Raw genomic sequence first — 27,384 nt, 5'->3', positions numbered from 1 at the left:
TCCTAGAATGCTACAGGTTTTTGTTTTAAATTGTGGACCGATGAAGATCACAAATTCTCTCCAGATTGCACAATAGATTCTAATGTAGATTTTCACATGGATTCACAAATGAACGTTTATTGGTATTAAACTAACTCGTACACTTTCGGGTTTCACTTGTATTGTTGATTTTTTTCATTGCCAAAATTTTTACATTATAAACTTGCAATAATTTACAACACTCATCACAACACGAACGAAAGGAAACAAATGCGCTATATTCTTTATACTCCACTTCACAATAGTATAATGTTTTGCACAACAAACTTCACTCAGTTAGGTATACGATACCACGACTAGTTTTGTAGAAATTGAGAAAAATCACAGAAATTTTATCGTTTATTAACAATATTACGAAACAACTCTGGACTGACCTGTACGATCTGTCACGGCGAGCAACGTGAAAAATCGACTGAACTGTTTCGAACGCTTCCACATAATGTGGCTGCGAGTAAATAAGCGATGGGCGAAACGATTCGTGCGCGCTGCAATGAACTGACCGCATGAGGCGGTTCTATCGCTTGGAAAAAATAAGCGACAAGAAGCTTTGAACCCGACAAACGTAAGCAAAAAATAATAATAACAACGCTAATAATAATATTGGTGCATAATTCTGCCTTCAGAACGCAGCCATTCGATCCTGTCGTACAAGCTGTGAACGGTTAGCCGTGTAGGCCAAAAAAGAAAGTAAAATGATCGTAAGGGCAAACTATATGAGCGAGAGCGGTCCGGTTGCGAGTAAAACGAAAACCGATGATAATGCGCACAATGCTGCGAGAGCGCGTGCTTGCAAGAGCAGGAAAGCTAATGGCTTTCAATCGTGCTGTATAAAGAAGAAGGCGGAGCAATCTCAAATTCAATTTTCAAACGTTAAGAGCGTAGGCCAGAATTCAATCATAAAGTGTACAACAGTACAATCCAGACAGACATGCCTCAAAGCTTAACTACAATAAGTTTTAGCATAGAAAATGTTTCTAATCACATGTAAGTTTTCTCCAAAGTTATTTTACGAGCTTTACCACAGAGTGTGCATGATCTGGATACTTACATACGACGCAGATAACAACCTTTGCTAATACACTCCTACTGATAGGAATTCCTACGACTGCTTGATCAAACATAACTGAAGAACAATCGTTAGAATTCGAACAGGATTGGTGACAATTATTTTAATTAATTTTTCGTGGAGTATGGTTATAAAACGCATGCGCCAAAATACACGAAAATATTATTTGTGTATCGAGCAATAGAACGAGCAATACATAGATATATGTGTGTTATTATGTATGAACATATACCGAAATGGATGATGTTTGGATACAGATTTTTTTGCAGTCGCTTAAATCATTACATAGGACTTCTAAAGCTGCGATCGCGTGTTACCTCGAAACGTAGGGTAGAAAACAACACACGCACTGCATACCAGTGTAGCGTCTGACATTCGTGCAGGATCGTATTCAATTTCATTAACGTTTATATAAAATACTCTTCGGTCAGCATACTCAGACGCATTCGTTTGAAACGGGTCGAACTAAAATAATTATGTCAAGCCAGAATTTCAGTCTGCACGCAATCACCAATAATTTTCACCACAACGACCAACGCAACCAATCTCCTACATATTATTCTGTTTCTTCTCCCGACAGTTGTGCTGTAGGCTGCGTATCACATCCAAGTTGAAGTAGAAAACAAAACTTCCAGTTCCATCCAACTTTACATCCACCGCCATCAGTGATTGTTTCTCAAAAATATTTTCAATGTAATTATAAACAATTATAATGATTGACTTCGCTGCGAGGATGATTATTCGTTCTGTCAATCATTCCATTCAAATTTTCGAAGGTTCGTATCCATTTCGTTTCTACTATAATTCGTCTAAATTCACCTTTTTCCAGAATTTAATAACAGCATGTCCTAGCCTGTTTTCGAGTAAACTCGCTTCTGTCTTTATAATGATACAAAGTTTATTACTATTAAAAATTTTTATTATTAATTAAATTAAATATTAAATTAATTAAAAATTTTGTATTGCCATTGACCTTTAGTTATATATTTTTATTTTAAAAAATCACACCATATGTACTACATATTTAATATAATTAGCTACAGCTCTGTGTATCGAAAGACATTATTGATATTTTGTAACAAAATCAGTAAATCGATTCATAGAAATAAATCGCATGGTATATAAAATTCACCGTATTTTGGTTACTGTTAGGTCTGCTTTTTTAGGAAAAAGTTTGTTGGCAGTAAAACTTGAGGTTAAGGAAAGAGTTAATAACGAAAAATAACAAATGTTATTCATTAATGTTGCCCTCACGTTTTTCTTCGCTTTCTTGCTCAATTCACTTTTTCAGCATTGGCATCCATTGAAGTTGCTTTTAGCTGTTATCCCAACATTCGTGGAAGTTTACTGAAAATTGTTGAACCCGTGAAAAGGATGCGCCTTTGATTTTGACGGCTAAATTTCTCCAAAAAGATGCTTCTTAATTTTGTGAAAAGACGGTAAATATAAAATTGAACTAGTTGATTTTACCCGATTTCATCCGTCTCACTTACCGTAGTTTTTTCATGTTTGTATTTATTCATTTTGCTCATCCATCTCGGAGTAGAACAAGAAGCTCATTCTTTTGTGTCCGCTTTTATGGATTTGTCACGCTTGTCATTCATATTTATGGCACAATTAATCGTTTTCCGATGTCTCGTTCTTATCTTCAGGTCATACTACATAGCTTATCAAATTCAAACTTCTTATCTCTCGTGTCATCTTATCTTTCCCATCCGTTTGTTACACTTCCTAACAATCTTGTTACATCTCTTTTCATTGAATGCTACCTAAGTTCTCATCTCTCGCCTCATTGATGGTAGTGTAATATATTTGATTCACGGTCGCCATGCAATACAATGCAATCGGTGGAGCTGTCACGGATATGATCGTGCAGGCGATCTTTGGAAACCTAGAAGAGTTTTCCCATACTGGAGTGTTGGAGACTTTGAGGAATTACCTTAGGTAGGGGGACACTCAAAGCTCTTGAATAGAAACAGGAAGCGTTAAGTTTGCTTAACGGACAGTGAGTCTGTCGTTCCGTCCAGATTTTCTTTATTTTTATACTCAGTCATTGTTTTCTCTTACATCCGGGTTGATAGCTTGTTTAATAGCTTAGTAAACTCTGTATCAAAATAATATAAATGTTTTGAGTTGATTGTTTCGTGACGGGCGCGGTGTCCCACTTTTGCTTTTCGTAAATAAATGCTTCTTTGGCCGTCTGTTTGAGTGGCTACTTTTGTTTTTTCCGGATATGTGGTGTCGCTTTACATTTGTGCGTTGGTCATGCATTCTTTGTTTGAATGTGGGACACGATGTGTTCGCGAAGTAGTTCTAGCTTAATGTGCTTCAGTAGTGTAACAGTCTTCATTAAAGTAGGGTGTTTAGCAGTCGTGCTACTGTAGAAATGGATGTATGTTGTCAAAATCTTCTATTTTTTTTTACTGCATGACCTATAATCAATCGAGATGAACTTTATCTTAGCGTTCATATTTACTTTCTGCAGCTCTGCATGGAAGCAAAATGATAAATTTGATTTAGAAAAAGAAAACCATGCCATTTTCTAAAAAAATCTCACCTTCGCTGCCGTCGTCCTCCCTCCGCTGTCGTCTAGAAAGATATACAAGCTTTTCTTCATATTTAAATGGAAGTAAACACCTGATACAAATTAATTCAATTGAAAGTCACAAATAAAGTACATTTAAAATATCCAAAAGTGTCTTTTTCAATTGTTTTCAAAATTCTAATTCATTCTAATTCAGATTCTAATACTGAACGATCTCTTTATTCATTTCCTCGTGATAATTTTAAGTTTTTCTGGGGCATAACTATTCTTAACAAAAAGGGGATTAGGTTCTGCAATAATTAGGAGAATAACGCAAAAATACTCTAGTTTCTAGTTAATTACACTTTGATGGGTTTCGACATGAGCAAATTTGCACAATTTGCTACAATTTATATCTAAGTGCATGGATTCTGGTGACTAATTGGACAGAATATGAATCCACGCATGACACAATTACCCTTTGCTTTGAATAAAAAACATACACCTTAGCTATCATGTGCTACAATCTCGGCATCTTTGTATTATTTATCAACGATTATCAACCCCAGCCAATGAATGTCAACGAAATCAACAGTTACTCTGCGATTAATAGTTATACTAACGTAATTCATTTCAACTCAGTGCTCATCGAAAATATAAACCCATAAAAAGATTGTGTGGTTACATAACTAATGTCTAGATCATTATCTAGAATCATCCTGACCTTGACACTATACTTGGTGTAATTCTAACGTACCACGAATCGGGGATAAATTTAAAAAATTGAATGTTGAGATTTCCAGTATGCTAGAAGGCTGTTTCTTTTACACTGGTTTGCTCATTACTCAAAGACAATTTAATAACTAGAACGCCCCACTTGGGTGGAAAACCAAATTAGAGTCGGTACAGCGCAGGTTAACAAAAGCTTGGTGCTACGTTTTTCCTGGTAGAACTTTGAGACAATACCTAGCTGCCAAAGATCAAAGTTCCTTCGTAGGCCTTCATGCTTTTTATTGTAAACATCTTGGTCTAAAAGACGCGTTGATGTACTGTTTCATTTAGGATATGGCGTACGTTTCAATCAGCGCATCTGACCCACGATATTCGGTGTAGTTGAAAAAAAAAATTAGAGCTGAGCAATACCTTTTACACTAGTTTCTTGAAGAAAATATTGGAAAAATTTACACTATTATATCGTTCAAGAATTTCTCGCAGTGGAGATCAGAAGCTGGCACTTTTCCGCCGACAGTGCTCTGCCCCACAAAAACCCTAAATACCCTTCTCCGAACGAATTTTCTACCAGCAGTGCGAAGTTCATTCTATAAACAGTGTGAAGTTATATTCCGATTTATAGTCATACGACCATTCATTACACTTGCTTTGTTTGATATGAGTTGACTAAACCCATATATTGAGATTCCATTGAAGATTGATAGCGGGCCACAAAATCCAACATTTTACCATAAAGAACAGGCTAGCACAATTTATTGAGTGTTTGCTATACAAATATTTATGTAATGTTTTTTTTGGCTAGCTTTCAGCTCTATGATGCTTAATGTTAATTACCGGATTTATCCGATTCAGCACTACTCTATTTTAAAATAGCTTTATATTCAACCAACTCCGTTTTTCTTTAAGTGCTCTCTAAAGCATCTTCCATTAACATGAACAGTGAAAGACGCGCAAAGTAATACTTTTATAAATATTGATTACAACGAACTCTGTGCCACTTAGTCGTACATTCTATGAAATATGAATGGTTGAACATTTTCAACCTGTAATAACGAGTTAATTTCAAGCAGCATATATTATAGATTTTTTCGGATGCTATTAAGCAGCATAAGATAAAACAAAACTAATAGGGTGCAGTTATTGATTGGAACTTCGTGTAGACGAAAAACGCAAGCAAATAATGTATATCATATCGAAAGCTTCAACGCACATGTGTGTGTTTCTTACATATTACTTTGGAAATGATTAAATAAATGGTATGCATTTTTGTTTTATTATCAAAAGCGTAGAATTATTTTATCCATTTCACCGCGCGCTACAGTTTGACAAATAAAACAGTTGCCACAAAAATTATCCTGTTTTCCAATCAGATCCTATCTTTGTTTACTCGCGGCTTTTTTGTTTTCAACCATTCGCGCTATTACATATTTTTCTTTCGTTAGCATTAGAGCTTTGCATCAACGATTTTGTCCATGTCGAAAAACTAAAAGCTCACGAGCACTAGGATGCATTTGATGCGACAACATGAACAGTTCTATTTCGCAGTAGAAGACAACAAAAACGATGTTCAAATGATAATAAGAAGCTATATCGAGCACATTTAATTGTACTAAGCGCCAAAAGTATCGTTCTAAGCCAGTTTCATTGTCTTGCCCAGCATAATTGTGGAAAAGTTAAAACAAAACAATCAAATCAAATCAAATTGATCTGCTCGAATAGGTTCATAATATTAAAATACAAACTTAGAAAAAATATGCAGTAAAAATAAATATCAGAGCTATCGTGAAAAAGAATAAGCGCACAAGAGAAAAAAATTGTTTCAAAAAAGGAATGGATTGAAACATTGAATATGAAACAAGAAACGTGAACAAGCGACATTGTAAACGACAGCACGAGGTTTATCGATCTATACAAATCCAAAGTCACTGCACTTTCTTTAGCACACTGCTAACAACCGTGTTCCCTGGTTTCACCCATCGTGTTTCATATGACTTTTAATTTTCCTTTTCGTAATATAGCATTTTAAAATATACGGACGTCAGCGAAACTACGATTATTTGTGCACACGTTTGTTGTGTTCATCATTCTCATCTTTGCTGTTGCCGCTCTTCTGCCTTTTGTTATCGTCGGCCACACCAAGCACTTTCGATTGTTTCACCAAATCCAATGCCTGCCAGGAAGGAACACCGTAAACGTTTGCGCGTTTACGTGAAGAAACTCGACCGATTAGTTATTGCTTGTTAGGTAAAAATCCAGCTGAGGTCTCGGGTTTCCATAAATTATATGATTTTACGGATTCAACAGATAGCGCCACTGTACTAGCATTTCAGCATATGTGTAGAGAGCCTTTAACGCTGTATGCTTTGGAAATAGCTGTTTTTTACATTAATAACTTCTAGTTAACCTTCTGTTTCCTCCCATTATTTGTTATTTCCTCCTTCCATTTAAGCGGAAAAAATCGGATATAATAGTTGCCGTTTCATTTAAAGTTGAACTATTACAATCTCTTTTTTGCATAGAAGAGAGGTGTAAGGGATGGATATGACAGGTAAAACGATAAGGAACATAGGAGTGGAATGATTTATGAGCAAATTTAGATAAAAACTGCACTCTTCTGGGCTGAAGGACCTCTACACATACGATATTGTGGCATTTTCTGTGTATTCTGCCAAGATGAAATTTGTAAATTGTAACGAGACCTCAAAACGGATTTTTACTGTTTGTTATTGGTTTACTAATGATGGTTGGTTGGGTTAGTTTATGGCTCGCTTCTAGTACGGCTTGCCTATTTGCGTACCTCTTTCTTGCTTCGTAGGGCACAATCTTCCAATGTATCCGCGGCCTCGTACTTGCCCTGCCGTCTATACAGTGCGCCAAGATTTTTCAAAGTAGTCGTCACAGTTGGGGAATCAACTTTGGCAGCTTTGTGCCAACCTCCGTATTCACCATACGGTGTATTTTCTTGATTCTTAAGCTTATTTTCCTCTCGCTCTTCAGCAACCTGCCAGATTGGCTTATTTTCACCGTTTATTGCACCAAATTCTCGCTCATGTGCTCTCGTCAGCACCTCCTTGTACAGCATCTCCGCTTCCTTGTATTTACCTTGCTTTAAGTAGCAACTGGCAAGGTTGTTGAGTGTCTTAGCAACATTTGGATCGTCTCCGCCAAGCTTCATTTCGTAAATTTCTAACGCTCGTTTGTAGTACATTTCGACTTCTTCGTATTTAGCCTTAAAAAGAAAACAAAAGTATATGATGTGGTTACACACAATGCGCCTTACATCAAAATGCATTAAAAAATGCACTCATTATTCATACCTGATTTTGGCAAAGAAGCGCCAAGTTGTTCAGCTGTTTCGCCACATCCGGATGGGATTTGCCGAGAACATTTTCTCGTATTTCTAGAGCCCGCTTACATAGCGGCTCAGCATCCTTATACTTTCCTCGTTTGCCGTACAACACGGCCAAATTGTTTAATGTAGCAGCGACAGCCGGGTGATTTTCTCCTAGAGTTTTCTCACGTATTGTCAGAGCATCGTTAAGAAGATTAGCGGCTTCTTTATATTTGTTCTGTAACACGAATTGATGGAATGTTGTAAACATTATTGTATTGTTATCGAAAGAATACTTATGTTGGACGAAACGCTAAATTATGTGAACCAGGCTAAATTTTTAGCTTAAGGCATGATTAGACAGAATTGCTAGAATAAAATATTCTCCTACTCAAGTAATGTTTTAGTAATTACTGTAATAGTTGAAAAAAGTGCAGTAAATTAAAATTTTCGTGATCTTAAATCTATGATTCACTATTAATAAAAAGAGGAATAGTAACACTAAAAGTAAAACAGATTTGGTAATGTGTTCAAGACTAAAAAAAGCACTGAAAACAAAAGTCGCCATAAACTGAGTGAGTTTTTCGAACCTAAATTTCTTACCTGATCTCGGTACACCAATGCCAATATGTTTAACATTGTGGCCACATCAGGATGATCGTGTCCACTGGTTTTCTCCAGATCCTCTAACGCCTGTTTGCACAATGGTACGGCTACTTCGTAGCGCCCTTGCGATGCGTATTGTATGACCAGATTGTGTAGTGTTCGCAAACGAGCCGGAATTTCATATCCTGCATTCGCATGATTTGCAAATTGATTTGGTGGCGTTGGTGACATGTTGTTTCTTTCTTCTGTTTCGTCTTCCGGGAACAGCTCTACTACTGGATCGGTTCGAGATTTTTCCAAATTGTCTTCGGTCTCATGTATGTCATCGTACTTTTTCACTGTGGCCATAAATTCCAAATGTTTTTTTTCCTCCTCTAACTGCGCAACGCTCTGCTCGGAGGCCTGAAGTTTTTGCTGCGTGATGGCCAGCTCGTCACGCAACCAAACATTTTCCTGACACAACCGTTTCACCTGGGTACGTAGCTTTTGCTTTTCTGCTTCAATATTTTGTAGATGGGCAAACAACATCACGATAACCTGAACAGATAAGCAGAAAATGTAGTATAGAGCCTCGTCGATAAACATTTATTGTACTTTTACGCACCTGTGCTTCGCTTAGACCCAGCTCAATGTTTTCCATGTTCTTCTTCACGATTTCCATTTTATCTGGATCAGTTTTGCTGCCCTCAGCAAGGTTATTCATTAGCGTCATATGCTCCACACGCAGGGCTTCGAGGCCCTGCATTACAGTTTTTGTATTCGAGACGATCTCTTCCTGTGCCATTTGTGTCATTGTGAATCACTTTTCAGTTACCTATTTAGAATGTAAAAGAAAGGTATAATTTTTAACTGAACAACCGGTGTGGTAAACCAATCAAGTATTATAACAACAAATCAAGCAATTATCATAACCCAAAATGACGCATTCAAATGACATCATCAAACTGGTGGTAATTGAAGTATGGTATGCATTGATACGATCAATAGTAAGAGTACTACAACCGCATGCATCAAAATCGTACACTGCAACTGTTCCAGCTGGAATCCTTGCCTCAGAGAATGATAGCTCTGATTACGGCTGCTGAAGAAAATCTTACACCGTTACACTAAACTATACGACTCACTGGGAAAGCTGCTCGAAGCAAATGGAAGCGAAAAACTTTCTCTGTGTGAAGCAGATTTTGTCCAGAAAAACGAAAGATGTTATGACGATTTCCTACTTGCATTCCATACATTTCGGTTGTCTTACCAACAAGTCTTACCTTTTTGTTGCAAATTGAATTAAATCGTTGTTGTAGTGAAATTGTAATCTTTCAAAAGAATTAGAAACAGTACGGCATGTAGTTGCAACAAGACGATTTTCTTCGAGATCAATAAACACACGAATTCATGAAAAACTAATTTTCTTTCTCTTTGCAAGGCTACACACACCCACTCATATTGTTTCTACAGTCATATTCAAGCAAAAGAGACGCTATGGAAACAACCATCGCTATTACCGAACAATCGTTAAAAAACAAACATTTTATTTAAAACCAATCAAATTGCTGCATGGAATATTCATTTATTTGGAATAGAAATTGTCATACGCACTTTAAACTTGATTTTGATTGATTGAACCTTATTAAGCTAAAAACTGTTGAAGGCAACTAACAACCGTTTTTTGTTTATGTCTGTATAATTAACGCGTCGCAAAATAAAACGTCAAACAATGTGTCAGTTGGTACACTGCTCAGAAATTATAGCGAATATTAAGTTATCTGTGTGTTGAAAATGGTGAAAGTCTTGTGGTTGTCTAAATTGCAATCGGAGCTAAGTCGATGATAGACTACCATGTACACCACATACATTGTATAAATTTATGAATAAAGCAGTTATAGTTTTAGGTATTTTTCGAAACATGTTTTGATCAACTAAACATTAAAATAACATGTACTCCAATGTGCTAGACCTGAAAGAGCTCTATTACACTTGGTTGTGGTGACTTCATGAACTAATGAGCAGCCACTGAACGATATTTGATCATTTTGACATGAGCAAGCTGTCATCGGCATCTTGACTTCCGCTGCATGAAACTTCCTAGTTCTTTTTGTTGGTGTTTGCGAAAGTGATGGTACGCACGAAAAAGGTATCTATCGTTTCACGTTCAAATAAGCATTTTTCGTATTCAAAAGAGCCTGGCATATCGTTAGATCGATGATGCGTGTCTCGTGAAAGTGTTACATGTGTCGATAATCATGCTCTGTGAGCCAAAACGCGGTGATAAATTTGATGCAAACTGACACATCTCTTCTCTTGGTATGTTTCCAGCCGATTTTAATTGACGGACGTGGGCATCTGCTAGGCCGACTGGCATCAGTCGTTGCCAAGCAGATCCTGACCGGTAATGCAGTGGTCGTGGTGCGCTGCGAGGGTCTGCAACTCTCCGGCCATTTCTTCCGCAACAAGATCAAGTTCTTGGCTTATCTGCGGAAACGATGCAACGTCAACCCGGCACGCGGTCCGTTCCATTTCCGCGCTCCGAGCCGTATGCTGTGGAAGGCCATTCGTGGTGAGTGTGAAATCATAACAATGAAAAAAAGTGATGTGAATGTTGAAATCCAACACAATGGTGTTTTTCTCATTGTAGGAATGGTTCCACATAAGACCAAGCGCGGCCAAAATGCGCTACGGCGCCTGAAGGTTTACGAGGGTATTCCACCGCCATACGACAAGATGAAGCGTGTGTGTGTTCCCATCGCTTTGCGACAGCTTTGCTTGCGACCGGACAGAAAGGTGAGTAGTGTCCTGTTGAGAATTTTGTGCTATACATGCGTACAGTGCAGTTACATGCATGGTGAAACGTAATGTTTTGTTTTGAATAATTAGTTTGATAAGCAGTTCCAATTATTACGTTTATTGATAGTTCGATATACTAATTATTTGGAATATTTTTAGTGAGATTAACATTAATCGCTCTCTAATAGAAAAAAAAACTACTAGTTTCACCATCTTTGAATGATAATTTTGTTCAAATTTCTGTTTTTGTAGTACTGTACGGTTGATCGCGTTGCTCATGAAGTCGGCTGGAAGTACCGCGACGTTGTGAACAACCTTGAAGCCAAGCGCAAGATTAAGGCTCGCATTGCTTACATGCACAAGAAGAAATTGAAGGTGAGTAAAGAAATCAGGTGGATGCGATAATCGCTAACGTTGGGCAATGTTTATATTTTGTTACAGAATATCACCTGGAAGGCACGTGCAGCTGTTGCCAAGAAGATTGAACCACAGAACGCTGTTCTGAAGCAGTATGGCTATCTGACGTCCGAGTTCGAGCAGAAGAATAACCGGCCAGTGTTGAACGCGGTCACACCGAAGCTTGGAAAGCGCAAGCGTAAGGAACTGTTCGTTGCCGCAAAGGCTGCACGTAAAGCCGCTAAGCTCGAAGCAAAGGCTGCCGGCAAGCTTAAAAAGTCAACTAAGCCTAAAGCAAAGGCCAAGGCCCCGGTTAAGGCGAAGGCTTGATTTGAAAGCTGAGTAGAGAAGTAACGCTAAGACGGGAATCAATTGGTGGCGCTTACGAATAATGAGCAGATTTAGAAGAACAATGCTCTTTAAGATGGTAACTCGTATCAGTGTTGTGTACGCTTTCGACCAACAATCTGGAGTATCCTAAACCAACGCCGGAATGAAAGGAAAAGAAGAGAAAATACAAACATTCGCGCTTCGTGCAAAAAAAACACAAATTTAACACTCATAATGCTAGAACATCCGAAACCAGTGTTATTACCCGAAATTTAAATTTTTACAGTAATCAATTCGACTATAATAATTCGTTCATTCTACATCTGCAGGATTTTACTTTGCATAGCAAGTTGTTAAACACACATCACCTTTGTCACAAGGAATAATGCGAACATCATAAAGGTACGAATATAAAAAAGTTACTTTTATATGGCTAGCATTCATATCAAGGCACAAGGTAATTCATTTTATCCAATAATTTAAATAGCTTGAGTTCCGTCCTCCTACAAATGACGTCTGTATCATCAACGATCAAGATCTATCCTATGCCAATCTTGTTTGGATCACCCACGTTGATCTTTTTGTTGTATATACGTCTCAAAACGGAATAGGTGCAGCTTTGTGTTTCAAGGACAAGTCTAGATGTTCTGTGCAAAGTCACCATTACTACGGCTCCTCCATAGTACCTTTAAACATATACGAGCTGGAATTCTTGCTGTTGCACGTGCGAGTTATCATCAACTTAGAACAAAGTATATGTATACGAAGCAAATATGAATATCTCCCTGTGGAGTAAAACATCTATATAAAGGCGGTTAGTATGAAGAAATTCTATAATCATTATTTGTAATGTTTTTTTTTTCTAACAGAAATGGAATTAATCGAAACGTTTGTTAAATTTTGATTTATTCTCGATTTTGAACAATATATTTGGTTATCGAAATAAGTAAAGTTTAACGATAAAATGGTCCACTAATGTAGGTCTTTTAGGTCTTATATTACTCTGGGTGTGGTACCGAGCTTCAACACTGTTAGAATCGTTGAAAGTAGAGAGGCGTCTAGAAACCTTTACTTACTTACTTACTTACTTATCAGGCGCTACAACCGCTTGGCGGTCTTGGCCTGCTCCAGGAGAAACCGGAACCGCTCGCGGTCGAGCGCCGTCGTCTGCCAATCGTTGATCCCGGCCTTTTTGGCGGACGCATCCACGCCATCACTCCATCTCAGTTTGGGCCTACCACGCCTCCTCTGTCCATGTGGGCAGCCTAAAAGGACTTTACGGGCTGGGTCGTCCGGTGCCATTCTAATGACATGACCAGCCCACCGGAGCCTGGCGAGTCTAATTCGCTGCACGACAGTGAGGCTATCGTACAGTTCGTAGAGCTCGTCATTGTATCGGCTCCTCCATTGTCCTTCCACACATACGGGGCCAAAAATCCTTCTGAGCATCTTCCTCTCGAACGCGGCTAAGAGGGTTTCGTCAGTTTTGGACAAGGTCCATGTCTCAGAGGCGTATGTGAGTACTGGAACTATGAGTGTTTTATATAGTTCCAGCTTCAGCCGTCGCGACAGGTATTTTGAGTGGAGAAGTTTCCTCAGGCTGTAGTATGACCGGTTGGCTGCCAGCACCCTTGCGCGTAATTCAACTTCTATGCTACTGTTGGTGTTGACTTTTGCCCCATGATAGGTGAAGTTTTGGACGACTTCAAAGGTTCGCTCACCTATCTGTACGTCACCCCTGCGTAGACTCGCATTAGTATTTGTTAGCAGGGCCGCTGACGGTGCCACCATCATTTTGGTTTTTGCCTCGTTAATCTCCAAACCGAGGTTCTCAGCCGCCTGCTCAATCCGTTTGTAAGCCTCTGCTACATAGGAGAGCCGCAAACCAATGATGTCTATGTCATCAGCGTATGCCAGAATCTGGATTGACTTGTAGAAGATGGTCCCCGAGGTTTCCACTCCTGAGTCTCGGATGGCCCTCTCTAGCGCCAGGTTGAAAAGGAGACAGGCAAGCCCATCGCCCTGGCGCAGACCCTTGGTGGTAGCAAAGGGCCTTGAGAGTTTTCCATCCACCATCACCTGGCATGTGACGTTGGTCATGGTCATTTTAACAAGCCTGGTAAGCTTGGCCGGGATTCCAAAAGAGCTCATTGCGTCATAAAGTTTTACCCTGGCTATGCTGTCGTATGCGGCTTTGAAGTCTATGAAGAGATGGAAAGATTGGAACTGTTGCTCCGTCATCTTCTCCAAGATCTGCCGCATGGTGAAGGTCTGGTCAGCGGTTGATTTTCCTTTTAGGAATCCTCTCTGATAGTTTCCAACTATCAACTAACAAGACTAAAGAAAAGATTTTACAGGCGATATTCAACACCGTAATACCCCTGTAATTGATGCACTGTAGCCTGTCTCCTTTCTTGTATATGGGATAGATGATACCAAGATTCCAATCACAAGGTATCGATTCGCTATCCCACACCTCAGTAATTATTTGATGAATTTCGCGTTCAAGTGCTGCACCTCCGTTTTTGATCAGTTCGGCTGATATTCCGTCGGTGCCGGGTGCTTTATTATTCTTCAACCGACGGATTGCTTTTCGGGTTTCGTCCATGCTAGGTGGCAGTAGCATGATATCATCCGCTAGTGGAGCCTCTAGCTGTTCGTTGAACTGATCATTTAGAAATTCATCAAAATACTGAGCCCATCGCGAGGGGACCTCTGGCTGGTAGCTGACCAGATTTCCATCCTTATTTCGACAACAGGTCACCTTAGGTATAAAGGTTTTTCGATGACCTGCTATCTCTTGGTAAAACTTTTTTCCTGGGCCGTATCGCACTCTGATTCCTTGGAGCTCCTGCACTCGTTGTTCTTCCCACTGATGTTTCTTGGTGCGGTGTACTCTTTTTTCTTCTCGTCTGAGCCGTATGTAATTCTCTGCGCATGCCCGCGTTCTATGCCGCTGCTGCATTGCTCGGTATGCGCAGTTCTTACGTTCCGTCACAAGTCTACATTCGTCGTCGAACCAGCCAGATTTGGTGTTGCCCCGACGTGGTGGTAGTGTGGATTTTGCACAGTTCAATATCTTTGTTTTTAGAGTGCTCCACCGTTCGCTCGTAGTGTTGTATGGATTTGCTGGTAATAGAGACTCACCTAAAGCGGATTCGAATGCCTGTTGGACTTTAGCGTCCTTTAGGGAGTCCGTGTTGAGCCGGGCCTGCATTTTTTCCTCATCCCCTTTGTCACGGGGACGGGCGATTCTGCAACGTATCACTAAGCCAACCAGATAGTGATCGGAATCGATGTTGGCTCCTCTATAGGTTCTGACGTTTAACAGGCTCGACTGTCTTCGGCGGCTTATCAGCACGTGGTCGATCTGGTTGGAGGTGGCTCCATCTGGGGACACCCAGGTAGCTTTGTGGATGTCCCGACGCGCAAACTTGGTACTTCCCACAACCAGATTACTTGCTGCTGCAAGTTGGACCAATCTATTACCATTGTCATTACTGTGCTCATGTAGACTGTGATCACCAATGTATTGGCGATACATTGGCTCCCTACCGACTTTTGCATTGAAGTCCCCCAAGATGATTTTGAGGTCCTGCTTAGGGCACTTATCAATGATTTTTGCGAGGCGGCCGTAGAAAAGGTCCTTCTCCTCTTCGTCTTTGTCTTCGGTAGGGGCGTGAACGTTTATGAGGCTGATGTTGAAGAATTTGCCTCGCATGCGCAGGGTGCATAGCCTATCGTCTATAGCCTTGAAGTCGATGACCTCGGATTTCAGCCGCGGACCCACGGCGAAACCCGTTCCGAGCATATGGTGGCGGTCGTGGCAGCTGTAGTACAAGTGGTACCGTTTTTCACCACGTCTGTTTAGCACACCATTCCCTAGCCATCGTATTTCTTGTAGTGCTACAAGGTCCATGTTCAGTGTGGCTAGGGCGTCATCTAGTTGCTTCAAGGCTCCGGCTCTGTGCAGAGTGCGTACGTTCCATGAGCCCATTATCATTTTCCGGGGGCGTTGCAAGGGTCGGTTACCGTTGAGTCCAGTTCGCAGAATGTCCTGATTGCTTTCCGTAGTCTAAGTTTACTCGAGGCAGGGTGACTGGCCCCAGTACCTCTGGAGGGCCTCGGAGCAGTTAAGTTTAGCGTCTGGCTGTCCCCCCGACGTTCAGACAGCCCGGTTACCCGCGCTGCCCACCCCCCTCCTGTTTAGCCATGCGCCACCATCCGCCCAAGGGGGTTGGAACCAGCCCGTTTACCCAAGCTTAGATATACGATGATACATGTTACCGCTCTGCACGTCGGGGACGTTACGGAATAGGAGTTGGAAAGGAGAGCCTGTGTAGCCTTCTAGAGGCGTCGGATCCTAACCCATTAACAGAGCAAACCTTTAATGGTAGAAAATTTGTAAGACAACATATGACCTAACAATCCATGTTTATAGGGTTATATAATATAAATCCTAACCTAATAGTTTTTAGCATATCATTGTTTTAATTTTTTTCTTCTATAAATTTTTCCTTTCTTCATATTCTTTAGCGTTCAGGTCAAACGCCAGAATGGCCGTCCCTCAATAAATAATAATAATGTATTTCTTCTTCTCTTTTCTGCGAAATGGGATGTAGTCTTCTATATTAGAATATTCCTAAGGGACACTATTAACATACTCAAAGGCTAACAATTTCTTTGTAAGCTCGACTATCTGGAGTCATATGCCCTTCAGTAAGTTGAGCTTGGTATGTTTTCTCATGAAAACTACTACAATGTAAGAACACGAGAGTCACTACACTGCAATCAGAAGAATAAACTCTCTATTCTTTATTTCGGTGTGTACAAAATTATTAAGCCACCTCTCAACTTTCGGCATTTAGTGTTGTAGTCCAGTACGACACGCGGTACGAAAAATGACTTGAAAACCGATAGTTAAACAGATACGTTGTGCAATTGGTTATTGATAAGTTCCCGTTTATAACTGTATTTCTGCTTTGCGAAAAATAAAACAAACGTTAAAAATATCAGTTGAGTAAATCGTTTTGGTTAGTAAGAATGTTTGAAGCTGAGAGAAATTATGTAAATTATGATATCTGTGCTGTTCTTTGTACCGCAAATGTAAAAAGTCACAATTGAGTAAATGGTTTACATAGAATTTCTTGAAACCGAAGTCAAATTATTTCGTGTTGATGATTGCTTTGTATATATATATATATATATTGAATAACGTTACCAGTAATTTCGAATCAATCTTTCACACGTCGTTTATCATTTGACGGATTGGAAGGTGACGTTTGTGTTGCCAAATAATGTATGCGAATATCTCGCATGATATTTACTCGAATGAGAACTATTGCAAAATTTGTGTGAATAAGTTGAATTGAAAGGTTTCGTTACTTGATTAGCAGTAGCTACATACCCATTTTTCGCATCTTTGATACATATGAAAGTGTGGTAGTTCAACCATTATTTTTTCCAGAGGAGAGTCGTGTTATTTCAGATAACAGTCAGGCATCAAAAAGGCGGCCATTGCATTAAACGGCCAGGACAGTTTTTTTTTCAAACTTCAAAATAAAATCTGTGTTGTTTCAATTCCAAGTTCGTTTATAGAATGAATTCTATATTCGAATGTGAGCAAGAGCTCGCTTTTTTGGTAATATTTTTTGGCACTGAAGGTCTGCATATTCCTATCTAATAGAAATTATCTATTTTCAGAGTCGAGAAATAGATGAGCAGTTTGATGAAATTGAAGGTATTCTTTCATGGTTTTTGACCCAGAATAATATGAAGAGTACAATAAACAACATTTTGTCTATTGGTGAGTTGATTCTATATTGCTCATGCTTGAAAGAACAAATGTCGACAACCGATTAAAATCCATTCAATGTGTTCATAGAAGACATTGGTTTGCTGAAGGCAATACAGATGGAGACAGCTAACAAAAAAAGCCAGTTTTTAGGGGCATCCACCTCATTACCGTGTGAAGAAGATATTTCCGAAAGTTTAAAGTCCTTGAGAATCCAAGCAACTAGCGATGCCGATGAACTCGATAATATGTTTACACATATGGTATGTCGTATAACACTCCTTATTCAAATCTGTTATAAAATATTCAAATGCATATTCGTACAGCGATCTGGAGCGATTGGGCAAGAACTGGAGAAATGTCGCTCCGATATTCGTGAAGTTCGTAACAAAAAGCATGCCTTACAGCAGGAGATAAATGAAAAAAAGAAATCTGTAAGCGAGGAAGAAATGGAAATGAATAGTTTCATTGATGGATTAAAAGAAATTTTAAGGGATATTAGGTATGTGGTATATAGATCAAGGGTGGAAAAAATATATTGATCCTAACTTCTTTTTTAGAGCCTCCGTTTCAAGTCATCAACAAGAAGTACAAAAGTCCGATATGCTCAATGAAATGGATTACAACATGCATATGCAATCGGATATTTGCGAATAATTAACTGAACATATTCGTATATTCTGTTAGCTTGGGATGTGCGAGTAATCAATTTGTTCTTTAAACATTATCTTCCCTTTACTTATGACAAATAAATACATTTGTAATACTTTCTTATTCATTATATACATATAGAACATACTCATATGAACTTTGGTTTTCATTCACGACTTGTGGGTTGTATCGAATTAGCGACTTTTAGTCTGAATATGGTGAAGTCTTTAACACTTTCCAAAGGTTTATCTGATCCAAAGAATAGAAAATCAGCCGTAGGTCAGAAGGTTTGAGGCCAGGAGAGTCTCAAACTTTCTGACATACGGCTGGTGTTCTTTTGCTTTATCTACTCTGATAGTATTCAGCTGTCTTTCTTAAAGACTACATAGACGGGTTTCTACAGGGTAAATCCCCTGTAATTATCACACTATATTCAAACTTTCTTCTTGCAAATATTACAAGAATAATTGACACGCATGTTAATAAATGTTAAATAAATAATTAATAAATTAATAAATAATTGATGCGTGTTAATAAATAATTGACACGCATTCGTATTCTACACTTAGCTGAGCCTTATCCTCCACTTCCCTCGTAAGCAACGACTATCCGGATACGTGAATCTTTAGTTAATAGAGCCTAACAATGCTGATTAACAAGGATTCTTCCACCACTAGCTGATTGAGTAAAATCTCAAGCCAAGAAAGCCCAACAAGGCTCCCCGATAATAACGCCTGTACCACTAAAGTAGAAGATTATGATAATGATATTAACCACAAGGCATTGATTTGTTTGCTTATAACTTATTACTTGATTAATTTTGCATTCCCAATGATTTCCCACGATTCTTGGATAGTTCATCCTCTATTCCGTTAGTACATGGCGCCTTTTTGTTGGATGGGTTTCCGGATTTCATCAATAATGAGTGGTAGTAGCTCCATGCTAAATGGCTAGGGCATGTGTTGAAAGTGTTTGACAGTGTACGGCAGTTCGGCACGAGGCGAAGAGGAGTGTAGCAAGCTTGTTGGCTGGGTCAAGTGAAACATGGCCCATCAGATGGAGCTAGAGATCGGGAGAGAAAGAGAGAAGTGGCAGGTAGAACCTCTAACGACTCTTTAAACTGTTCTTTAAATTTCACTCCAAAGTATCCCATAGTAAAAGGACCTCTGGTCACCTACTTCTGCTCGGTAATTCGAAAAAAGATATCCTTAGTTATGAAACATTTTCGGTGGCTTGCTATCTCTAATTCAAAATTTTTGATAGGTCGTTATGCATGCATTTGTTGGAGATTCCGTACTCGTTGCCCTTCCCATTGTGCCCTTCTTGACTGCGATGACTAGTTTTGCTTCTCGTCTGAGCCGTACATGACTAAGGGTGTACCTGTGTTCTATGCTGCTGCTCGATTTATTCGGTTTATACCATTTGTCCTCTTTAAATGTTCATCCTTGTGCCAGCAAGTTTTGATGTTGTTCTGACGTAATGTGTTTTATCCTAGTTTGCTATCTTTGCGATCTTTTCAGAGCGTTTTAACGTTCGCTCGTATTACCCTATTGGGTTGTTGATAATAGAGATCCTCTTAAAGCGTATTCGAAAGCCTGGTGCATATTGTTCTTTTGGAATTCGGCATTGAATCGAGTCTTCATTTTAATATCACCCCCAGTAGTGCGGGAAAAGGGTAGAATGCGTTGAATCATTTAGCCAAATCACAACCACATGGTGATCGGAATGGACATGACTAGTAAATATATCCTGAAATTTACGAGACTAGATGATCTTTGGCTGTGGATAGTGGATGTGGTATTATTTACATTTAAGGTAACGGAAGATTTAGTGATAGCATTTGCTATCTACAGGACAGTAATCAGTGGATAGGTCTAGAGCCAATCGAGCTAATTCCAACCATCCAGGTGTTTAGGTTAAGGCAATTATATGAAATAAATGAAATAAATGGGATGAGGATTTACGACCAGAGTTCAAGAAGGATCAAACAAGATACTTCAGGATTATTTAACAAATAAAAATGCAACAAACGATCCGTTTCGAGAAGAGTAAGAAATGCACCATGCTAATAATCGTTTGTATAAGATAAACAATCAGGTAGTCAAATTAAATTAATATAGACAAGCACATCATCTTGGGGCGCTTATAGCAAAATAAACGATCATGAGAAAGTACATTTTAGAGTATTTTTACGAACGTTTTTTTCTCAATTAATAAATTGTTTAACTGTTGGAATAAAAACGGAATTATTAGCAACTAGATTTATTTATTTGCGTATGCTAACAGTTCGTTCGTTTGCCTCGATAGAACACTTCTGGAGAGAATTAGATAATCATCCATAGATCAGCACCGAGATAGCAGGAATTATTCGATACATTTATTAAGTCCGAATCGAAGATTTCATCCTCTTTTTCCAAATATCTAGTCAAGTTTGGTTAGATTGTTTACGGGGATAGGTCTCATTCAGCTATAGGTGGAAGAGTTTTGCTTCTATAAAAAGCTATAGGTGAAAGAGTTAGCTTCTATAAAAAATAGAATAATTATTGCATGCAAAGTTTGTTGTACAGCTTGTTACGGAAAGATCGTTTTGAGAGGGTACATTTGTAGTATTATTATTTTGTATTTCTGACCAAAATTTTTAATGCAGTTAAAGCTCGTTCAAAAAACTTTGTACGTTTTACAAGAATATCTTCTAGTGTCATTATACGAATTCTGTCCGATTATGTGGTATGATTCGGAATACCAGAAGTATTTGTGAGCGACAACGACGCACAATTATCCCGCGCTCAATAGAGCGTTCACCAAAAAATATATAGAAAACTTTCATCTATGCCAATTTTAAATTGCAGAATTTTGCAAATTCTAAAGCACACGTGAGGCACATCATCTTTCGCAAATAATCAGCTGTGGCAATGCTCGATCGTAATACACATGTTTCATCGTTTCTCACATGTTTGAACCGAAAAAGACTGCATTTGCATTTAATGACTATTTTTACTCCAAACTATACTCTGTTCTGCGAGAAGCATGTATGGAAAACCTGTTCTTTTGAGGGATTGAAACAGATTGAAAATTCAGCACTTCTTTTTCCACAGTGAAGATAAGACTATGTATTAAACTTCGGACACAGTGTTGGTCTTTTGAAAATTGAAGATTTTTTTTGATTGATTAAAATATGGTGTGATGGTATGGCCACCTTTTTTTAGGAGGCTGAAACTCCTCTTTTCGGTGCGAAGGAAACAACGAAGTAAAATGTGCGTCTGTGAGATTAACAATAAAGTACGGTTTGGAATCCATGGCTTTAATAAAATACTATATTCTCAGAGGAACTAAACCAGACTACGGTGTCAGTAATGTTGAAATTGTAAAATTTTTAGTCTTTTTGAGTAAGGCAAGTAAAACAACGTTTTTGAATGAACTAATCCAAATCTTCCAAGTACGATCCTCGGGCAACATCTGAAGCCTTGCTGCATTGTATAAATATATAACATATTTAGCTATTCGGTAAAAAAAACCTGGGTACAAGATATTCCCATTTTTTGTCGCTTGCAGGGTAATCGTGATTTAGAACGATATTTTGTAATAATGTTTTTGTTAATTTTCATAAAAGTCCTGAATGGTGAATGTTTAAATATTAATTTGGGCTTATGTCTTAGTTTTATGATCTCTGATCTAATATAATGCATAGATCCAAGATATATTTCAGGTTGAAGTCTTTTTTAATCAGCAGCACCATTCCACGTTCGTTTCAAACAGTTTTAAGATGACAACAGATGGCAGGAAATAAAAGGTCAGTCATCTCGTCTATTACAATAGTTAACATATGAGAGAAATAAGCTAAAGAAAGATGGATCAACCTATCAATATACCACGTAAAATAAAATTAAATATACAGCAACATAAAATCTACCCTACAAATAAAATGACTTTGAATTCGAATATGCTATGAGTACTGTAGTTCGTTAGATCAGGATGGAAATCGGAGTTCCGATTTGTTTTCTGTCGTGTCAGTTTTCACAACTGCTGGTGTGATGTTTGAGGATACTTCGGGCAGCTGGACTTCAACTGATTTGGGTTGTGCTACGCCAGATTCATTTCGCTTGAACAGGACCTTCGAGTTCGGTGCGGCATCCTTGCGGTCCCAGCCGTGCTCAATTTCTTCGTGATGATGTTGATCATGGTGATCGGGCGATGGGAACCACTCAGATATCCAAACTGGTTTCCAGATTTTCTTCCAAGCTGGCAACCAGATTTCCTTCCATCCCGGAACCCAGATCTGCTTCCACGCTTCCTTCCATTCCAACTTCTTGTCTGGCACCCAGACTAGTTTTTTACTCGGTTTCCAGATTTGCACCCAAGCGGCCTTCCAGTCTAGCTTTTTCTCCGGTACCCAGATTTGTTTCTTCTCCGTTCGCCAGATTTGTTTCCAAGCTTCTTTCCAACCAAGCTTTTTGTCTTCCACCCATACTTGTTTTTTAGCTGAATGCCAGATTTGCTTCCACGCTGCCTTCCATTCCAGTTTTTTGTCGGTACGCCAGATTTGTTTCTGTTCTGTTTTCCATATTTTCTTCCAACCTGATTTCCAGACGAGCTTTTTCTTCCACAGATCGTGGCTAGTATACTCCCATCCTTCATGGTCCTTACCGAGAAATTTTTCCCCTGGGATGCCTATTTTTATCCACTCCGGATACCAGTACTGTTTCCATGCTGGCACTTGGACGTCCTTCCAGTCTGGAATTTGAATTTCCTTCCAGACTGGCTTCCAAATCTGTTTCCACGCCGGTACTTGAATCTCTTTCCACGCGGGTACCTTTATGGGAACCCATATGGGTTTCCAGATTTTTTTCCAATCTGGAACTTGAATTTCCTTCCATGCTGGCACCTGTACTTCTTTCCACACGGGCTTCCAAATCTGTTTCCACGCCGGCACCTGAATGTCCTTCCACACCGGTATCTCTGTGGGAACCCAGATAGGTTTCCAAATTTTCTTCCAATCCGGTTTCCAAATTTGCTTTTTGCCAGGTTTCCAGATTTTTTTCCAGCCTTCTTTCCAAACCAATTTCTTTTTCCAATATCCCGGATCATGGTGTTCTTCATGATGATGGTGTTCTTCGTAGCTGTGATGCTCTTCGTGATCGTGCTGGTGTTCAATGAGTGTTTCCTGGTGTAACAGGGGTAGCGAAGCTGCATCATTATGCTGATGTTCGTCAAATGTTACGGGACTGGCAGGAACCGGATATTCATATCCAACGCGCTTCAGCAGGGGTCCTGGTACGTTGATGTTCTGTGTTTCTTCGGCCTTCTGATCGATGATGGCTTTTGCTTCAAGTGTAGTTGCATGTAGCTGTACTATCAAGATGATAGATACCTGTGTAAACAAAATAATAAAGAACATTAATCCTAATATTATTGCTATTTACAAATATCAATTGTCGCAATATGCTACCAACATAGTTCTGCGGACTTGATCGTTGGAATAAAATTCATTTTGATTTGAGAATAATAAACCTTCTGAAACATTGGATAATTACAGCTCAATACAGCAATTATTTAATGCCATATATGATGCTTGCATAAATCCTTAATGATTCAAAACGAAGTAGTAGGATTCCATCGAAAGAGTTGCACTCTATTTTCATACTCTCGTTCATTTTATAGAGCCAATCACATATGTAAGACATTCAAAAGAAATGATCGTAGATCGAAGTTTTCATTGTTTCCTAACCGGAACCTAGAGCAATGCTGATGAAGGATACACATGTTTTCGTTATTAGTGTGTCGTTACGCTTAGTGTTTTGTTACGCTTACGGAAGAAGAAAGTGCACGATTGCCACACGATTGCATTGTTGTCAGTGATGTGACAATCAATGTCGAATGAGGATGCAAATTATAACAGATATCTATTACCGAACCATGAACTCGTGCATTTTACATTAGCGTAACGTTACAGAATGGTGATGGGAACGGGAAAGTAATTTTTTATGTATTTTTTTGTGTTTTCACTCAGAAGCCACCGATATGTAATAATTATTAATAGCCTCTATATAATATGAAATCTAAGTAAAACAAATAAGGCAAAAGATTTGATCATATACGATTTAATAATCATCTCATCTGTACTCGACGGTCTAATATAATATTATCAATATTCATAAAATGCACCGATTGTTGTTCTAGATATTTGATTCAAATAAAAAATCCGTTTATTTTATTTTCACGTGCGTCATACCATATTGTGAATGCTTCCTTAGACACCCACATGATAGATTGAAAATAAAAAAAAACTCACAAAACTATCATTAATTGAATTTTCGTCCTTGCCAAAACTAGTGTAATTTCTGGTTTTATTTTAAAATCAACACAACACTGTTTTTATTCAACTAGGGTAAGTAATATTAATGGAATATAGACGAAAACTGTAACAATCAACATGTATACTGCTTTTATCAGATACAATCACTCAATGTATATTATAGGTGGGATTTTTAGTTTTATCTGCATGATTGAAATTTTGTAACAAAACATATTTTATATACAAACGAAAAAAACTTACAAAAACGGTAAAGGGAACAGGCAGTGTCAGGTTTAATTTGCTAAAAGCTCTGATATCTTCGCGATTACGATTTTTTAAACGATTACGGCCAACAACATTTATGTCGGTTCTTTTGTTTGCGAACAAAATGAAGAGTACCAACATATCGAAAGCGTAATTCAAGTTATACTATGAAATAACGCGAACGTGTAGGTGCTGCAGAAAATAGTGAGGATGGTATAAATTGACGGATGATATGTGCGCTTTTCACTGCCACCGTTTTCTTAAGCAATAATGGTGGACAATGATGGCTATATCTATCATTAGATACATGATTACAGACGGAGATTCCTTCTAACAGGGGAAATAGACGAAGACGACAAGACGAAGCGGTAGCATAAAGTGAAAAATCTAACCGGTCGTGTATGATAGTAATAGATGAGCGCGATAATAAAATTTGGCTTAAGCTATGCAAAAATGTTTCAATTTAGTTCTGCTAATCATAGTTATACTAGGAATCAATTTATTCAACAATGCAGCTCGCTAGCGTGCTATTAAGTTGTTGTCTCGTTCTACATGAATGCGAATAGCGCATAAAGATATGCGTTTGTTTTGGGTTTGAAAAAGGGTGCTTTTACGATTTTTGGCGGATTTCTTGCTTTCTACATAGTTTAGTACGTTCGTCAGTTTCTCTTCCATCATATTAACGGCACAAGCCATCATAATCGAGCCGCAGCCCATTAATGCTCATTAGTCATTTAATTTTGAACAACGCCCATCATCACCACGTTTGTCTATGCAAGCATGAAATGCACACCTTGCAAGCAGCACTCACTTTTACTTGAACGTTAAGCGATATTTCCACTATGTGAGCGATTCCCAATTTTTTAAATTAAAGATATACCTTTTTTTATTAAAATCCAAATTCGCCACGCTATCCTAACGTTGGGATGATATTTTATGAAACTTTCGATAAAGCTTATGAAACTTTTGAAACATGTTTGTAAACGGGAAACGAATTACGCAATCTATGTTGTTTATGATGTGTAACGTGAAGAAAACGGAAGTATATGCATTTATGAACCGTGAAATACCAGTTTTAAGTATATAAGAAGTACACACTAAAATTCTTTCACGGCAAAACAGTTGAATCTTGTACAGTGTTCATGTACAAACACATTACCCTTATTGCAATGCAGTCTATAGCATATGATCACTACTATAGGTGTTTAGATGCAATTAGTTTAATGCTTCGCAACACATACTTTGCCAATCTCTTGATTGGCATATGTTGGAGTTTTATGTATTCAATTGTTAGGAATGTTATATTTGAAACTTTTATAGTTTATAAAGGACTATGGGTAATGATAGTAGCGGAATCTGTTAGCAAGTGTTCACTTTCCAGAATCTTATCCATGCTAAAGTTTTCTTATATTATACCATCGCGTTCCAGTGGATTTGCCAACTTCGACTAAGTAAGTTTGCCAGCACACAGTCATTCACTTGCACAAACTTAGCTCTTTCATAGCAAAAATTTGAATAGTAGGTTTAGTTATGTCACAGCGTTGCACCGTGCTCTACAGTTCACGTCGAAAGGAAATCAAAATATATGAAGAAAGGTGATAGGTACTGAGAAGAAAGTAACTGTTTCACTAACCACAAAGTTCCATCGGGGTTTCATCCTTCCCGAAGAAGCGATGATGATGGGTGCGAAGTCTGCTCTTTGGCGCTGTCGGAAACTAACTGACAATTGTTTACATCCGCCCGACCGTTTAATATATATAAACAATCGCTCGCCCCACCGAAAACTAGCTGCACGTCGTGGGAGAAATGGGGGAAACAGTATTGGCGATAGTCTCACCTGGAGTGATCTCAGGCGCGTGATCATGAGGTAGGGATTGAGTAATTTGGCGCGCACTCGTCCGCCCAAGTGCGGAGACATTGCCGTATGGTGGAGAAAGAGCTTTTGCGAAACTAACACCGAGCTCGTGAGGTTGGCGTTGTGAGGTTATTGAAAGGTAGATTTTCAAGAGAACTAAAGTTTGTTCCGGTGCGCCAAAGCAAACACCTATGGTTCAAGCAAGACAAGCCAACCGCGTGGAAGAATCTGGATGTGATGGATTCGTTAAAGGTGGTCTGTTTTGGGCTACAGTTTTATGTGAGTTCCTTTTCAATTTTACATATTTAAATTTGCTTCCGAGAAATATATAGCTTAAGGTCTTTCCTTTGCATGCAAATATAACGTACTTCATTTGTTTCAGAGATATTGATATAAAAAAACACATTCAAATTTATATTAATTGGTGTTCATAACTCGATTGAACTTATTATTCTGCAACAATTTCTGCAGTATACTAAACATATAAAGTGTAGAAAATATTTAGCTACTATCGTGTAGAATAGAGGTCCAAGCGATGTCAATACTTTTTTTTTCATCAGCAACACACTTCGCTTTCAATTTCGTCGGAATAACCGGAATCTTTAAATAATCACTTCACATGTGCATGCAGCACCTACAAGCTTACATTTCTCATCTGTGGGATGGTAGTGCGTGTCTCTCTTTCTCTCTCATTCTCTGACACAGACTCCACTCATGAATGCGAAG

The 27,384-nt window shown here is 38.7% G+C and overlaps 3 protein-coding genes across 3 annotated transcripts; 1 reads left to right on the top strand and 2 right to left on the bottom strand.

The window, feature by feature from the left end:
• Positions 1-5,494: 5,494 nt before the first annotated feature.
• LOC128723003 (kinesin light chain) lies at positions 5,495-9,658 on the bottom strand. The gene is made up of 6 exons (XM_053816705.1): positions 9,561-9,658; positions 8,903-9,112; positions 8,296-8,835; positions 7,679-7,930; positions 7,159-7,590; positions 5,495-6,531 (listed from the first exon to the last, which is right to left on the bottom strand). Exons 2-6 carry the CDS (start codon positions 9,089-9,091, stop codon positions 6,415-6,417), a joined length of 1,530 nt encoding a protein of 509 aa, XP_053672680.1. The 5' UTR covers positions 9,092-9,112; positions 9,561-9,658; the 3' UTR covers positions 5,495-6,414.
• Positions 9,659-10,400: 742 nt separating this feature from the next.
• Positions 10,401-12,034, top strand: LOC128723009 (60S ribosomal protein L13a). Its single transcript, XM_053816711.1, has 5 exons — positions 10,401-10,426; positions 10,609-10,849; positions 10,928-11,073; positions 11,329-11,451; positions 11,518-12,034. Exons 1-5 carry the CDS (start codon positions 10,409-10,411, stop codon positions 11,800-11,802), a joined length of 813 nt encoding a protein of 270 aa, XP_053672686.1. The 5' UTR covers positions 10,401-10,408; the 3' UTR covers positions 11,803-12,034.
• Positions 12,035-22,163: 10,129 nt separating this feature from the next.
• LOC128723004 (uncharacterized) lies at positions 22,164-26,460 on the bottom strand. The gene is made up of 2 exons (XM_053816706.1): positions 26,437-26,460; positions 22,164-23,615 (listed from the first exon to the last, which is right to left on the bottom strand). The coding sequence occupies exons 1-2, from the start codon at positions 26,458-26,460 to the stop codon at positions 22,215-22,217; spliced, it is 1,425 nt and encodes a 474-aa protein (XP_053672681.1). The 3' UTR covers positions 22,164-22,214.
• Between the last annotated feature and the right edge of the window lie 924 nt (positions 26,461-27,384).

Source organism: Anopheles nili, chromosome 3 (assembly GCF_943737925.1).
Source record: "Anopheles nili chromosome 3, idAnoNiliSN_F5_01, whole genome shotgun sequence".
In the NCBI taxonomy this organism is placed as follows: Eukaryota; Metazoa; Arthropoda; class Insecta; order Diptera; family Culicidae; genus Anopheles; species Anopheles nili.
Note: the sequence above shows the minus strand (reverse complement) of the source record. Positions and strands in the feature narration are given on the sequence as shown.

What these genes read in the sequence shown, in the direction of transcription:
- LOC128723003 (XM_053816705.1), bottom strand. Translation starts at nt 9,091, where the DNA reads ATGACACAAATGGCACAGGAAGAGATCGTCTCGAATACAAAAACTGTA. An exon ending in TGGGTCTAAGCGAAGCACAG is followed by an intron (nt 8,836 to 8,902) that starts GTGCGTAAAAGT and finishes TTATCTGTTCAG; the next exon opens with GTTATCGTGATGTTGTTTGC. An exon ending in CGCTTCTTTGCCAAAATCAG is followed by an intron (nt 7,591 to 7,678) that starts GTATGAATAATG and finishes TTTCTTTTTAAG; the next exon opens with GCTAAATACGAAGAAGTCGA.
- LOC128723009 (XM_053816711.1), top strand. An exon ending in GCTGTGGAAGGCCATTCGTG is followed by an intron (nt 10,850 to 10,927) that starts GTGAGTGTGAAA and finishes TTCTCATTGTAG; the next exon opens with GAATGGTTCCACATAAGACC. An exon ending in GCTTGCGACCGGACAGAAAG is followed by an intron (nt 11,074 to 11,328) that starts GTGAGTAGTGTC and finishes CTGTTTTTGTAG; the next exon opens with TACTGTACGGTTGATCGCGT.
- LOC128723004 (XM_053816706.1), bottom strand. Translation starts at nt 26,460, where the DNA reads ATGAAACCCCGATGGAACTTTGTG. An exon ending in AACCCCGATGGAACTTTGTG is followed by an intron (nt 23,616 to 26,436) that starts GTTAGTGAAACA and finishes TTGTTTACACAG; the next exon opens with GTATCTATCATCTTGATAGT.